At 39.8% G+C, this 15,599-nt stretch overlaps 1 protein-coding gene across 2 annotated transcripts; it reads left to right on the forward strand.

The window, feature by feature from the left end:
- Nucleotides 1–3,488: 3,488 nt before the first annotated feature.
- On the forward strand, nucleotides 3,489–14,250 carry ovol1a (ovo-like zinc finger 1a). Of its 2 annotated transcripts, none has more exons than XM_044342564.1 (5): nucleotides 3,489–4,114; nucleotides 11,527–11,756; nucleotides 12,018–12,227; nucleotides 13,123–13,267; nucleotides 13,361–14,244. In XM_044342564.1, exons 1-5 carry the CDS (start codon nucleotides 4,015–4,017, stop codon nucleotides 13,708–13,710), a joined length of 1,035 nt encoding a protein of 344 aa, XP_044198499.1. In that variant the 5' UTR covers nucleotides 3,489–4,014; the 3' UTR covers nucleotides 13,711–14,244. The 2 variants fall into 2 exon arrangements, with proteins under 2 accessions (XP_044198499.1, XP_044198500.1); XM_044342565.1 differs by lacking the exon at nucleotides 3,489–4,114 and adding an exon at nucleotides 9,806–10,068 and having other exon boundaries at nucleotides 13,361–14,250.
- Nucleotides 14,251–15,599: the final 1,349 nt, after the last annotated feature.

Consider the following 15,599-nt stretch of genomic DNA (forward strand, 5'->3'; position numbering starts at 1 on the left):
TGTGAACAACTGAGTGCAACAGTATGATAGCCTTCCAGGAGAGACTGGCTGAAAAAATACACCATTATCACCATTAGCCCCCCCACTTTTTTCACTCTACCTTCGAGTGTGGCCATTCAGAACGACTATAAACACTTCTGATTTCCAACGTGGTCAGACAACATGTTGTACAAACTAGTTTGAGTATAGACCAACCCCCTATGACTTTGGAGATCCCCTGACCTTTCTTTTCCTGGAGGAACCTTTATGGTTTTCAGTGAAATATCTCAACAAATATTGGACAGATTGTTGTGAAATTTGATTCAGACATTCATGTTCGCCTCAGGATGAATTGTTTAACTTTGGTGATCCTGTAACTTTTCATCTGTCATCATGTCAAAATGTTGGTTTATGAACTTCCCAAGAACTACCCTGAGACAGTGAACAAGGTAAATATTACACCTGCTAAACATCAACGTGTTAGCATTGTCATTGTGTGCATGTTAGCCTGCTGGTGTCTGCATTTATCTCAAAGCACTACTGTGCCAAAGTACAGCCTCACAGAGCTGCTAGCATGACTGTAGTCTTGTCTTTGCCTCTAAATGATAAGGAAACTAAGCAGCCACAGCCTGCTTATGTCAACTCCACCATATCTGACCATATAAGACTCAGTGGAACAGTCCAACAAATCACAAAGGCTGCTCCATCCAATAAAGGCCTCTTTACACTGTGCAATTATGGGCTGTCTGAGATGTTGACCTTTTTGAGAGAAATGTGGTAAAATCTTTGGTAGTCAATCCAAAACTGGTCCTAAATGACACTGTGAGACTCATCCACTGTGCCATTATTGGAGCTTTGATGACCAAAGATGGCCTGAGGCAAAATTCTGACAGTGTCAGAAATTACGGACAAGAATCTTACAATGTGACTGTTGCCATGACCCACAACTATAAACAAACCAATCAGAATGCAATATCAAATGACACCAAATACATTGGCCAGTGTGAGATTTCATAAGTGCAGTTCGTTGAGTAAAATTTAGGGAGAAAACACACTTGTTCTCCCTGATGGCACACAAAAACCAAAACAATGGAGGTCAAATGGAAAAGAAGTTTGTGTGGCTTTGCTGCATTTTCAAAACATATGATCGGTGCAGAAGGATGATGCAAGCTGCTTTCTTACACTTTTTTCTATTTACATTGTAGCGCTACGATTCACCACACATTCAGCGCCTCTGACAGCCTCATATTGACATCAAGATTTCATAATAGGCATTTTGCACAATGCGCCATGCAGTAAACTTACATGATTGTTGTTGTTGCACAGTCTAAAGGCGCCTTAAGAGATGCTGAAAGTCCAGAAAATTCTGAATTTTGTACTTTATATGACCAATTGTTTGTCCCCATAATATCTGTTTGAAGATACCTGATAATGCATTTACATAAAGCCAGAGTGGGACTGTACCGTTTTTCACCTCAGCTGTAAAACTGAACGCAGGGATGATACTGTGAGTCATTATGTTTATTTTGTGGTTAAATGTAAAATGGATGCAAGGTCATGAGGAAGAAAGACCAGAAGGGAGTAAAAGCCTTGCTGCTCTTACTGAAGAAGGAAAACATTTGAGGTGAACGCATCAAAATACACGTAGGCGTCTCTTCATGATGTGTGAAAGAGGTTCAATGAAGTAAGGACCTGGGTATCAGTTGTATATTACACTTGCTTTTGCTTTTTGTTTCTTTGTGCGTGCGCGTGTTATTATAATCAGGTTTCAGGTCTGTCAAGAGCCCATTTAGTGGATGGTGTGTATGTGTGAGTGTGTGTCGGGGTAATTACAAAGACAGGAGAACAGTGGAGAGGCAGTAGGGGGTTGTAAACACACAGCAGGGAGGGAAAGGTGGGGCAAACAATGATCTTTCAATGAGCCATTTACATACCAATTGGCTAATATTTGTCTTTTTAGCTGTGATCAATTAACCACCGTGATGCTGCTGTTTAACGGCAGCGTCACGTAGACGTGAAGTATACACAACTCTCATGGTAATCAGCAGATAATCTATAGCTGATATAAGCAGTAAGGTACAGTGTTTCACATGCATTTAGGCTTGAATTGGTGGGTTCTCCAGTTTAGTGACAAATAATCAGTGTTTGGGTCAGAATTCGCACATACTTCACTCGTGATTCTGACATTTTTTGCATGATTAAAAAGGCTGCACTGAGGTGAGAGCAATCCTTCCAAAACTGAAAAAGATGTTAAAAAAAGATAAAGAAGGAAACCCGCCCCCCCCAAAAAAAATCAGCTTTCTGTTCAATCAATAACTGGAACGTGGTTAGTAAAACACGAATGCTTTATTTTACTCCATGACTGGAAAGTTAAGTAATTGTTTTGGTTTGCTGTATGGCTGTAATTCATTGTTGTTACCAGTGAATTTCTCCTAAAGGCATATGTGTACCCACCATAATTACCGAAGCTACTGGCCTACAATATTATTCAAATACAACATTATGTGAATCACCTGCGCAGGCCTGCACAGAGACCCTTTTATGATGATATATTTACATATTTAACATGTACTGTAGCACACACTCCTGAGTATCAACAGTGTGCAGAAGAGCTTTCGGTGCAAAGCTAAAACAATCGAAAATGAAAAAAAAATAGTAAAGAAAGACTCAGACTTCCCTAAAAATATACAGAAGGCCATGTGGAAATACATTCCAGTGAGTGATCATTTACAGCAGAAAAGGGAAGAAAACCACATCAGTACCAAAATTGCCCTTTAATTATACAGTATATCAGATAAGCTGATATGATGAAACTTCCTCCCTGAACAGTCTGCAAAACCTGCAGTGAAACTTGATTTCAGTCACAGTTTTAATCACTGAAAGTTTCATTTGTAGTAATTCAGAGAGAGGCCTAACGTACAGGATGTTAACCTGCCACCAAATATGTCACTAGTGTCACCCCGAGACATTCACTTAATTTCATCTAGGATTCAGTTATTCATCCTGAAATTAAACCTCCTAACCCTGAAAATAACATATTTCTGTTAAAAACACTGAATTTTCAACCTGTTTCGCATAAAAAATAGTCAAACAAAAAGGATCAAATATCAAAAATGATTCACTTGGGCCACCTGCTACCTGAGTTAGTCTCATCATATTCTCTCCTGGAGGTGTTTATTTGCTGGATGGGGTTGAAATAATCGCCTTTAGACTGCTGTTCATGCAGCTCCAGGGGGAAAGTGTGTGTGCAGGCCGTATGTGTGTGTGTGTTCCTGTGTGTCTATATTGTATAACTGCCTTTCACCCCCCTCACCTCACACACTCTCTGTTCCCCACATTTTCTTCTTTGCCCTTTCCACCGTTCCCCACGCCTTAAAGCGGAATGGAGAAGAGGTGGAGATAGAGAGAGGAAAGACTGAGACAGAGAGAGAGAGAAAGGAGGGGGAAACCGGTTCAGCAGGTATACTGAGGCCTAACCCTGGCTCTCTCCAGCTTGTCACCGTTATTTCTGAGGCGCATGCGCGCTGGCGTCTGTTTCCTGCTTTTTAAATGAGTACCTGTGCTGCTTTTTGACCCACCTCTGTCGAGTGTGTGTGTGTGTGATCAGGATATCGTATCTGCCGTTTTTTTCCCCCCCTTAAAACTCGCTCTCTCACCCACTCACACACACTCCCGTTATTTCAGGGCGCTGTGGCTGATATTCACTCTTTACCTGTCCGGGTTGCTCACCTGAGCGGACTCACCTGTCCCGACGCCATAAGACTTTTTGTTTCCTTTTTGCTCCCAGAGCTGGAAAGAAAATCAAACTGAGAACAAGGTGTGTGTGAAGGAAAAGAAGAGATTAAAGCTTACGAAACGAGAAGAAAAGGCACAAGGAGGAAGGAGAAAACGGGGACCGACACCTTCCATTTTTTTTTCCTTGCAACTTTAGAGTTTCCTGCTTTTGTAACTTTTTGGTTGACTTTACGTCGCGAAAAGCGGCTTCTCCAAAATCAAACGAACCCTTAAAGGATAAGGGTATTCGCTTAATTGAGCATGCCGAGGGCTTTCTTGGTGAAAAAGGCGAATGTTTCGCCGGGAAAGCGGAACTGGAGTGAACTCCCTGATCATGAACGAGGGGACGTCTACATCCCAGGTGAGTCCACACCGCTGTAATGAGCCATATTTGTTGTTTTAAATAAAGCAACCAAAGTATAGCCGGTGCCAGGTCTCGACGCGTATTGGGGTGCTTTTACGCACGGATTCGTGGATTTCATGCGGTTTTTTGGGGGGGGACACCGGGAATGTCAGTGGGGAGGAGGTCGGGTGGTGATTGTAACGGGGCCGCTTCAGTACGGGGCCACCGAATAACGGGAAACACAGCGGGCCGTGAAGAGACAATGTTGTACCTGCCAGCGAGGCTGCATATTATATTTCTTTTCACCTATTTAAACCTCATTTTAAATATTTTGTTCGCCACAAACTAGTGGGATTCAATTTGTAGTATTTAATTGTTAATATATAGGCTAAATACAATTTAAATATCCCATTAAACATATTATGTCACAGCAAAAGTCGGACAATTTGTACTTCTATATTTTTTTGTCGATGTGTCATTTATCACTCTGTGTCGCGGCCTAACAAGCTGTCACAAGGGCCCGTTGCTTTTCTCATATCGACCTTCAACCCCTGATTGCAGGCTTTCTTCCTTGTACAGCAAAGATACTATGTGGTCTAAATATAGGCCCATAATATAACCTACTCATTCAGCTTTGGGCTGTTGGTAAAGTCTTAAGTTTAAATCTCACTACAGGGTTGTGATTTTTGAATCATTGGTTGGAACTACTTTGTGTTTTTTTTTTAAACACCAAACTTGTCCTTAAAATAAACACAAACACACCTGCCTTCTTGAGCTATGAGTCAAGACATTATGTGGTTTAACGGGCCTCTCATGTGATGACAGAGTTATTATCATTGCCACTGAAAAATAACGTTTTCTCATTTGAGTACCCCAAGTGAAAAAGTGCAAGAGCTGGCATGTAACTGTCAACTTTGAGCTTGACAATGTTTGGCTTCAGCTGCGGTTTGTTTGTCACCGACTTTGCATTTAAATGACAAATTGAGGGAGTCCACCTCTTTCCCAATAACTTCTTTCTATCTCTCTCTTCTCGAGAACAATCCCTATTGTCGCCATCGGCAGAGTTTTTATTGTAGGACCACGTCGGTATCAGATAACAAATAACGGACTACACCCAAAACCTCTCTCTCTCTCTCTAGCTCTCACCCTTCCCCCCCTCCTCTCTCTCTCTCTCTCTCTCTCTCTCTCTCTCTCTCTCTCTCTCTCTCTCTCTCTTTTCTCTCTTCCCCCCCCCCCTCTCCCTCTGTGCTTCTTTTCCTCTCTCATCCCGTCACCGTTAACTTTTAATCATTGACTCTTACATCCTTTTGAGTGTTTGAAACCGGAACATTTGATTAGCTGAACCGCCGCTAATTTCCTGGTGGTTTTAAACGTATGTAAAGAAGAGCTAATAGATTACCAAATAATAATTTAATGGTCTCGATTGACGCATGCATGCATTTAAGGCTTGGCCAAATGTAAAGTCTTGGATACTCATTTTACGCACAAATACAGCGAAATTTACTTATCTTACAATGAGTTTCTGTAATTCTGACTTTTGGTCAGTTTTGACCTTAAGAAACCTGGAAAAAAAACACCAAATCAACAAGAATCAGTTAAAGAAAAGTCGCACCTTTTCATTAAAAGATCCAGTTTGCTATGACAACATTTGTCCATACTGAACAACAGAGCGTCAGTGCGTAATTACGCACCAAACCCAGCAACGGTCTTAGCTCTAAGTTTCTGGTATATGCCGTTACTTGATGTACCTGCCTGACGTGTGTGTGTGTGTGTGTGTGTGTGTGTGTGTGTGTGTGTGTGTGTGTGTGTGTGTGTGTGTGTGTGTGTGTGTGTGTGACACACAGAGAGGTATGATAATTGCCCGCAGAAACAGGCGTGTTGAATACTTTTATGAGGCGCCAGATGCCATCAGTTTGGACAGTTTTGTGTGAGTGTGTGTGTGTATGAATGTGTTTATTTTTATCTCTTAATCCAGAAACATGTGCCAGGGCCTGTTTCTGATGGATCATCAGTTCCAAATCAGCCTCTTGTTAGCTTATGATCTATTAACAGCATCCCCAGAGAGTTTACCCAAAGTCAGGCATAACACTGCTTATATAACAATAAATTGGATTTAATATGAAACAAAAAAAGAAAAAAAAAAACAGGTTTTAACAGTCAGTACAAAAAGAACCTAATTAAAATACAAAGTATGACAAAGGAAAAATAGGAAAGAAGTTTTAAAAAGTATCCTCTCATTATCGATGCATGTAAATCTACAGTTGTATTCAGTGCCTTCATTTTGAGCTTTGCTGAAATTGAACGACATTTTAGCTTTTATTACAGGTTTTTAAGATAATATTAAAATCTTATCGAAATGTATGGGACAATCAGGGCATGGGGGAAAAAATAAAACAAAGAAGGAAATGTTAACATAAAATAATTAATAAAACTGCAAAAGTTTGAACAAAACAGAATACAAATAAAACACATTTTTATAAATTGAATTGTGCTTTTATAATGTACACATTTTCAGGGAAGAAGTCAAATAGAAATAGGTTAATAATGACAATAATAATGATCATATCCTAATAATTTATGTAAAAAAACAAAAACAAACAAAGCAGGAAACATGCAGGATAAAACATAATTCTATATTTAAAATCTTAATGTAAACCAAATGTTTTTTTTTCTATTTTTCAATTCGGCAATGTGTGGATAAGACTAGGGGGTAGTTTTTCAATGAGAGCCTGACTGATACAAGATTTTTGAGGTCAATCAATATCATCAATATTTGTGTTATTAAAGGAATAGTTTGACATTATGATAAATACACTAAAGGTATTTGTTTTCTTGGCAAGAGTTAGATGAGAAGATTGATACCACTCTCATGTCTGTGAAGCTAAAGCCACCTGTCAGTTAGCGTAGCTTAGCACAAAGACTGAAAACAGGTGGAAACAGCTAGCTAGGCGCTGTCTCATTTGTTCAATCCTTACAAATACCACAGTGTAAAACCGGTAAGTTGTTTTTATAGAGTTTTATGTGCTAGGACTATTTCTTGGCACAGTCATCGACTTGTTGTCACAGCGTGTCATTTTTACACTGTGGTATTTGTACAGATTAAACAAATGACTTTGGGGGATTTTGGGGTGCTAGTGAGCATTATTTTTACCTTTGGACATAGCCAGGCTAGCTGTTCCCCCCTGTTTAGAATCTTTATGCTAAGCTAGGCTAAGCTAACTGGCTGTTTTCTCATATTTAGTGTACAGACATGAGACTGGTAACATCTTTTCATCTAACTCTCACCAAGAAGTGAGTGCGAATGTCAGACACATGCAACATACAGTATATGCAACAGGTTAATTTAAGCAGAAAATGTTTATGGTGGAGCTCTATTTATGCTATTTACACCAAGGTTTTCCACTGTTTGTCTTAAGGCTGCTGCAAGGTTAATGTTTATTGGACAGGAGGAAATGTAACGGACCCTACAGACAGCCAACTGCTGCAGGCAATACGCCTTTGGCAAACACACACACGCACGTACATGCACACACACCCTGCGTTTTGATAAAGTTATCTACAGATTGTTGACTCTTTCTCATTGCTAAGCGATGTTGAATGGATAGAGAGAAAATATTAAAGAGCATTCAGCAAAACACAACTCTCTGTCTTACTCCGTTTCTTTCTCTCACGTCGTAGAAACTGGAGTATTTTGAACCCCCCTCTCAAACACACACACACACACACACACACACACACACACACACACACCCCAAGAACACACACACCTCATTCATTGGTGAGGGGGGAAGGAGGGGTGAACAAACAATACAAGATGAGATTAAATATCCAGCCAGCAGCAGTCACCACAGAAACTATCACCACACATGGATAATTAAATTAAATACAATTTAAAAACATATTTGAAACAAAGTCCACTGTTAAGTGAGCTGAAATGATCCGTTCACTTTAACAATTTATATTGTAAAATAAACCACCAAATAAGATCAGATTTCCCAAGTTCTCTCGGGTATATTACATCCTTTATGTAATATACCATATATTTTTGTAGGAAACAAGGCTACATAGACTTTTTTTTTAGCACAAATGTGAGCCTGTACAGGTAAATATTTTAGGAATTATAATGAAAGGGCACCGGAGGCATACCTGTAAGCTGTCTTCACAAACTCAGTGCTGTGTACTCAGACTTTTATTCAAGAATAGACCATTATACCACTTTTAAAACAGGTTGTTGAATTTTTAAGGCAAATTCCTCCTGTAGCTCAGGTCAGAGCTGTTTGACCATTTTGTGTTGCATATCTAGAAGTGTCTTTGTCTTTCAGCAAGATACTGACTGAACCAAAATCACTCCGGATGTTGTGTACAGGGAAAAAAATGTTGCTATGTACAGAAGCATCAGGTATATTAATGAAATATAAATGTAAACAATGTAAGTCTGGTATCTGAGTGCTGACGAATGAATTAACATAGTATTTGAACATTTTTACTTTCAAAGCTGTGCGTGTCATGTTGTTATCCGTCATAGCACGACACATATGCACTTTAAAACATTTATGTTTAACAGATTTACCAATCAAAATTCGTAATAATTTTTCATTTCAAACAAAAGTGACAAAAGCAGCTTCTCGTTTCTAGCTGGTATTGAATTTTCAGTCTGGAATTATGAATGTCAGCTGTAGCTAGCTTGCTAAGTAAGCTAATGTTAGCTTAATAAAATAGTTGTAAAAAAAAACACAGTCTCCGGTAGACTTTTTAATGTGTGCTGACTCATTTCAAAACACAAATCCTGTAACGGGGTCTTAAACATGCACTTCATGGATGATGTCTTGCTAGAAGACTGAGGCTAAAGCTAAAGCTCCATGTTCCACGCAAAAAGTCAGAATCCTTACCGGTTCCCATGTCTCCATGTTGAAGACATAGGAAAAGCAGCGTAGTTCTTGTATTTTTAGGGAAAGCTAGTTAGTCTCTGAAAAGAAAAAAGTAAGACCAGACTTATTTTGTTCTAATATAACCCTGTTATGCTGCTTAGCTTAAACACTTGGACTAGCAAGTCATAAGTCAGATTTATGCTTAATTGTTTGTGTTTCTAGCAGTATGTTTTCACTTTTAACGTTACAAGAGAAAAGGCCAATGTGTTTGGCAAACATAACGCTATCTCGGGTAATTCCTCGCTGTGGCTGCTTGAGTGCAAACTTCCCCAAATCCAATAAGGAGCAGGACAAAGCCGTTAACGTTAGCTTAAACTGTGATAGCATCCAGGACTGGCTTCCACACAGTGGGTTTTAAAACTTATATCTTAGAAACTAATTATGTGATCTTTGGCCTGTGATGTAGGCTTGGTTACTACTGATAGATAACTGGACATTCTAATGATTGCTGTTAAAGATTAATATCATTATAAGGATAATATAGGTCACTACTAGGGCGTTAAAACCTTTTTTGTACTGACCAATATGTCTCCGTTACACCCAGTATTGATAACTGTCAAGTACAGAAGGTTAGCATTGAATGCCTGGTCAGGTTTATAGTATTGTTTACATATTCTTTGTTCAGCTAGTTCCTAATGTAAAGTATAATTTTGCCCATTTTGAACTGTACTTTATTCAGGCAAAATATTGGTATCAAAACATTTTAAACAATACCCATAGGCAATTATCAGGAGGCTGCAGTCTTAGGCAGTGACCTCATTTAGGATCCTAGTGGCCTGAGGGTAGCCTCTCAGTGCCGGCCTGGTGTATCCAGTACCTTCTTCCCGACCGCAGCAGGGAGAAAAGACCGTTATCTGTGTGGTTGGAGTCCTTAATGATTCTCCTAGCTTTATTCTTGCAGCGCCTGGTGTAAATATCCTTTTAGGCGGGGTAGAGCACCGCCTATGTTCAGCCGAACAAACCACTCTTTGCATGGCCTTGCGGTCCTGTTTGGTGCTGCTTCCATACCAGGCAGTGATGTTCCCCCTCAGGACGCTCTCGATGGTGCGGGAGTAGAAATTCCTCAGTATTTTAGGGGATACCCAGTATTTCCTCAAGCGTGTGAGGTAAAACAGTCTCTGCCTTGCCTTTCTAACCAGTGAGTCAGTATGCAGCTCACGGTGGAGCTTCATTTGCATTTACATTTGAGTTTTATCTGATGGAGGCCCTGCAGAGTCAACTGATTCGTTGTCTTCACCGAGCTGAACCACACCTGCCTTTGGGCCGCCTGAACATGCACACAAAGAGATGCACGCACACTTTTATGTTGTATGTTCAATGGTTTCTATAGACCCTATATCTCTCTCTGTCTCCCTCTTTCAGTGGTGTTTTGTTATCGTGTGCTTATACACACAACACGCACACACACTTCCCTCCACACACACACACACACACACACATACAGTCAGGCATTCACCCCTGCGGAGGTGGATTGTTTGAGGAAGGTACACAGAGCTGGTGCTGCAAGACTGTCTGGTCAGACAAGTCTAACTGTAGTGGTTAAGAGAGTGACTATGTGTGCGTATGTGTGCGGGCATGTGTGTGCGTGCGAAAAATAAGTTGCACAAAACAATAGGGCCAAATGTGTGCACACCCACTCCCACACATGAATACATACTGTACACATATTTAGCTCTGCATGTTTGCTAATTATGAGATTGCGCAAATATGAAGCGGTACAGGCTGTCTGACTATTGTGAAATTCTATAGTACAAGAAAGTTCTACCTCAGCGTCCTTATGTTTCCTCCCTGTCCTTGTTCTCTTATATGTCTCTCACACTTTGTTTCTTCTTTCTGTCTATTTTTAAAGAGATTTCTTGTCTTCTTTTTGAACCTGTAGTTACATTTATAAATCAATTATGTGGAGTGGCAGCATCAGAACAAAGTAAATGAAAGTGTGGTAAAATTAAAAACAAAACAAGAGTTAGAAATCATACAGAGGCTTAAGTAATTCTTATTTCTACTATAATATAAAGCAACTGGTAAAACACAGTGTACAGTATGTAAAAACATGAACGTAATCATAAAAATAGAACAACAAAATTCAGTAAAATAAACTTAAATCGAGTGAAATCTGGACATGCTTCTTTACAATAAAGTGTGTTCAAAGTAGAGCCACAACAAACGATTATTTCTTTGATTAATCAATTAATTAAGTCTATAAAATGTCAAAAAGTAATGAAAAACTGTGAATTAATTTCCCAGAGCCAAAGATAATGTCTTCAAACATCTTGGTTTTTTTTCCGACCAACAGTCCAAATACCCAAAAATACTCAGTTAAAATGATTTCAATTGTTTAAAATGCTGGAATTTTTGGTGTATTTTGCTTGAAAAATCAGACACGATTAATGTATTATTAAAATTGTTGTCAGTTATTTTTCTTTTAATTGAGTAATCATTTCAACTCTAGTTTAAAAACGAGACTTAAAATATGACCCTGACTCTTCCTCTCTCTCCCTCCAGTCTCCATCTTCCCTCCGTCCGTCTTGGTGATGGATTCTGAAGCCAGCCCCGCCGAGACGCCTCCTCTCTGCCTCACCAAGCACTCTCTCTCCGACACGCGAACGCACGCCGAGCTGCCGTCCAGCACGGTGCTGGGCCGACCCCAGAGCCCCGCGGCTCCACAGGAGGAGAGGTTAGGGATCAAGAGGAGGTCGCAGGGCGCCTCCACGTACATCCGATCCAAAATTAAGGTGAGGAAACGAGCAGTGAACGACGAAGTATTTTATGATTTAAAACGACAGTGTGCATCATCTTCTAAATGTGTGTTTATTCATTATTCACCAATCAATTTTGGAATAAAATCCTTTTTAATAGGTCCCAGCTCTGTTTGCACCTTAAGTGATGAAAATTAAATAAAATATTGGCTTTATAATTACAGATAAATTAAAGTTATATCAATATTAACAATTAATTTCTGTTCTTATTTCTCTCTGTCTGTCTTTTTACCACAGGTGACTACAGGCGAGTTACCCCCCGATCCTTCTCTTCCTCTCCCTCTCCTCGCTATTCCTACCCCGCCTTCCTTAACCTCAAACGCCACTGCGATGCCGGTTGCCTTGACGACAACCCCTGCCCCCCTGGAGACGGTCTCCACGGTGACCAGATCAGCGGTTCAAAGTCAGAGTTCTTCGACAGGGACGACGGGGGCGTTCGTGTGTCAGGTACGCCGACGAGACGAGGTTTTACTGAAGCTATAAGACTGAAATCCAGAAAGTAATACTTTATTCTTATATGTAGGGATGTAACTAACAGTTATTTTCATTATCAAGTAATCTGACAATAATTCTCTTGATTAACCGGTTAATCATTTTGTCTTTAAAATATCAGAAAATAATGAAAAATGCCCGTTTCCCAAAGTCAAAGTTGATATCTTCATATGTCTTAATTTGTTCGACCAACAGTACAAAACCCAAAGATAATCAGTTATATGACAGAAAATCATTAAATCATTACATTTGAGAAGCTGAAACAAGCTGATGTTTGGCATTTTTGCTTAAAAACAATCAAAACGATTACTTGATTATCAAAATAGTTGCCGATTAATGTCCTGTCGATCGACTAATCGTTGCAGCTCCACTTATATCACAGTAGATTTAAAGGTGCTATGTGGAGTTTTCGACCAAAAGCAGCACTGTGGAGCAATGTTTTTATGAGTGGGTCACCATTTTGTTTGTATCATGCACGGACATGAACACAAACAGGCAACATGATTCACATTCCTGCTGCTGGTCTCACATTATTCCACTGATTGACAGTTGTTGGCAGTAACGGGCAAAGAAATGTAGCAATGTACCCGCAAAGGCAGTGAAGAAGAAAACCGCAAGCTAGCAAATATGACTGTAAACAAAACAAGATTTAAAAAGTTTTACAAGGAAGAAAATGCATTAATTATTTTTGTTTGGCTTCCAAGGATACACACAATGCTTTTTTGATGAGAAACACACAATGTTTGTCTATAAGTAAACTCCACAGGGTACCTTTTAATGTTTTAACTGTGCGATAAGCCCCTAAGATGTGTTTTTTAAAAGAAAAAAACTGCATTGTTGTTGCATTTAGGTTTGTCAGAAGACGTTCCAGTACCAGCGGATGTTAAACAGACATATCAAGTGTCACAACGAGACCAAGAGACACCTCTGCAGCCACTGCGGCAAAGGCTTCAACGATACCTTCGACCTCAAGAGACACGTTCGCACACATACAGGTAGATACACACTCTCATATTCACACACTCATAAAAAAGATAGAAGTAACAGTTGAAAGCAAGTTTATGACCTTTTTAAAAATTTTCCCTCAGGCGTCCGCCCCTACAAGTGCAGCCTGTGCGACAAGGCCTTCACCCAGCGCTGCTCCCTGGAGTCCCACATGAAGAAGATCCACAACGTCACCCTGAAGTACGCCTACAAAGAGCGACGCAACAAGCTGTACGTCTGCGAGGAGTGCGGCCACACGGTGGGAACTCAGGACGAGCTGCTGCTCCACCTCCAGTCGCTCCACCCCGACAGTGCCCTGTTGAAGGGGAAAGTCGCAAGGAGAGCAGGAGGAGGAGGAGGAGGAGGAAGAGAGGGAGGGTCAGTCGGAGGATCAACCCCAGGTTCTCCCCAAGGAGCTGATAGCGACGATACCACCGGATCAGCAGGGCAGTAGAGGAGAGGGAAGCCCGAAAGATCATCAAAACTCAGGGTGGATGGATGAAGGATGGATGTAGGCATTAACTCATATGAATAGGTGAAGTGATAGAGTTACAAACAGATTACATAACAGTGGTGAAAGTAAATGTATGTGTTTATGGATTTAGGCTTATAACAAGGTTAAATGACACGTCTGACTTTGACTAATATATTATATATATATTTTTACATGTGATTGCGATGTGGATGAGATAATTAACGTGTGACAATACCAACCCTATTTTCCTTCTTTTGTATTGCATGTGAATAATAAGTGTGGGATTCTCTGTACAGCAAAAAGATGAGTTTTCTATGAAAAAAAATAACATTAAAGGGAGTAATATATTACACAAGAATGAATTATCCTTGTTTTTTTTTAAAGTATAAATTGTGATTATTATGTAACCTACATTATGGACAGCCTGAAGCTGGTTGATGGTGGTGTTGGTGGTGGTTCCTGGCCGGTGAAGTGAACTCATAAAGATACTGTTTCATAATGAAACCTTTGATATGCCAAAGAAGCTATTTTGTGGACTGTAAATTTGAAAATAAACAAAAAAGTACCAAAAAAAGTTATTCAATGAAAATATATTAAAACTCATTTATTAACACTCTGCCATCAGTCAGCTGTTCCTTTTCCCCTTTCCCAACTCCCAAACAACTTCTGTCCTTGAATCCAGTCCAGTCCAGTACCAACATGTATTTAAAGGCTAAGATGATCTAAGCTTCGGGCACCACTAGACCAAAAATATGCTTTGTGGTGTTAATAGTTAGTCTATTTTACGGAAACAATTAAGCCTATCAACATAGACTTTAAATCAAAGTAAAATGCCTTGATATAGTTGTTCTGTCAGGGTCTATACTAACCATCTAACCATAACAACCCAAATAAATACTAATATACAGTATATAATGAGGCCTATACTTGACTTACAAATATAATCAGCGAGTGCAAAATTAATCCCCGACCCTTCAGAACAATCAAACCCCTTCATTACATACATTATATTCTTACATTAACGAGTGCACACAGCAGTAAATCCATTTTCATGCCTGCATGTGCACAGATTGCCAAGAATAGACTTATTATATTAGTTACACTGCATTTATGAGGCACATTTAGACAGTTTAGTTCTATAATGGTGACACTTTTTAACAACTGACAGCTTAAGTTGAGACTTAGCCAGTAGAGAGACTTCAATTCATCAATTCTAGGTTCAGTTAGCCTCCAAATTTGCCATTAAAATCCATTTTTATTTGAACTTTAAAGAACTACTATGTGAGAATGAAGACTATGTCACTGTAGATAAATTGCTACCTCAGTTGATACTATTTGTTTGGTGATTCAGAGGATAATTGATCCCACACCCGGGGTGTGCAACCTCCAACGTTCTTTAATTGTATTTATGTAGTTTTGTATATACAGTAGTTTGTACAACTAATAACAGGCTGTTGACACCCTTAAAGTCAATAATATGAGCCTTTTTGCTGCATTTAGCTTTTAATTAATCCTGCAAAACCTCATATCTCCAGTTTTCTTGTAAATAAAAGACAGTTGACTTTGTCTCTCGTCTCTCTTCGCCTTTCAAACCAGCTTCATTTCACAACAACGTGCCTCCCAAACTGTGTGTGTGACTGCATGAAAGATGGCTATGATGCACTAATTATGCCGTTTTCCTTTTTTTTTTTTTTCCTCTTCCATGCTTTGACTATGTGTGTGTGTTTAAGAGAAGAGAGAGGTTGTGGTTGGGAGGGTGAGGTTGGATTCCTGGTCTCTGTCGGGTCTTGTTGGAGGATTCCAGCAGACTCCCTTCAGCCTGAGGATACGAGGAGGCGGATTCAGGTGACAACCAGATAACGGTCTTG

The sequence above is a fragment of the Thunnus albacares genome, chromosome 22 (assembly GCF_914725855.1).
Source record: "Thunnus albacares chromosome 22, fThuAlb1.1, whole genome shotgun sequence".
In the NCBI taxonomy this organism is placed as follows: domain Eukaryota; kingdom Metazoa; phylum Chordata; class Actinopteri; order Scombriformes; family Scombridae; genus Thunnus; species Thunnus albacares.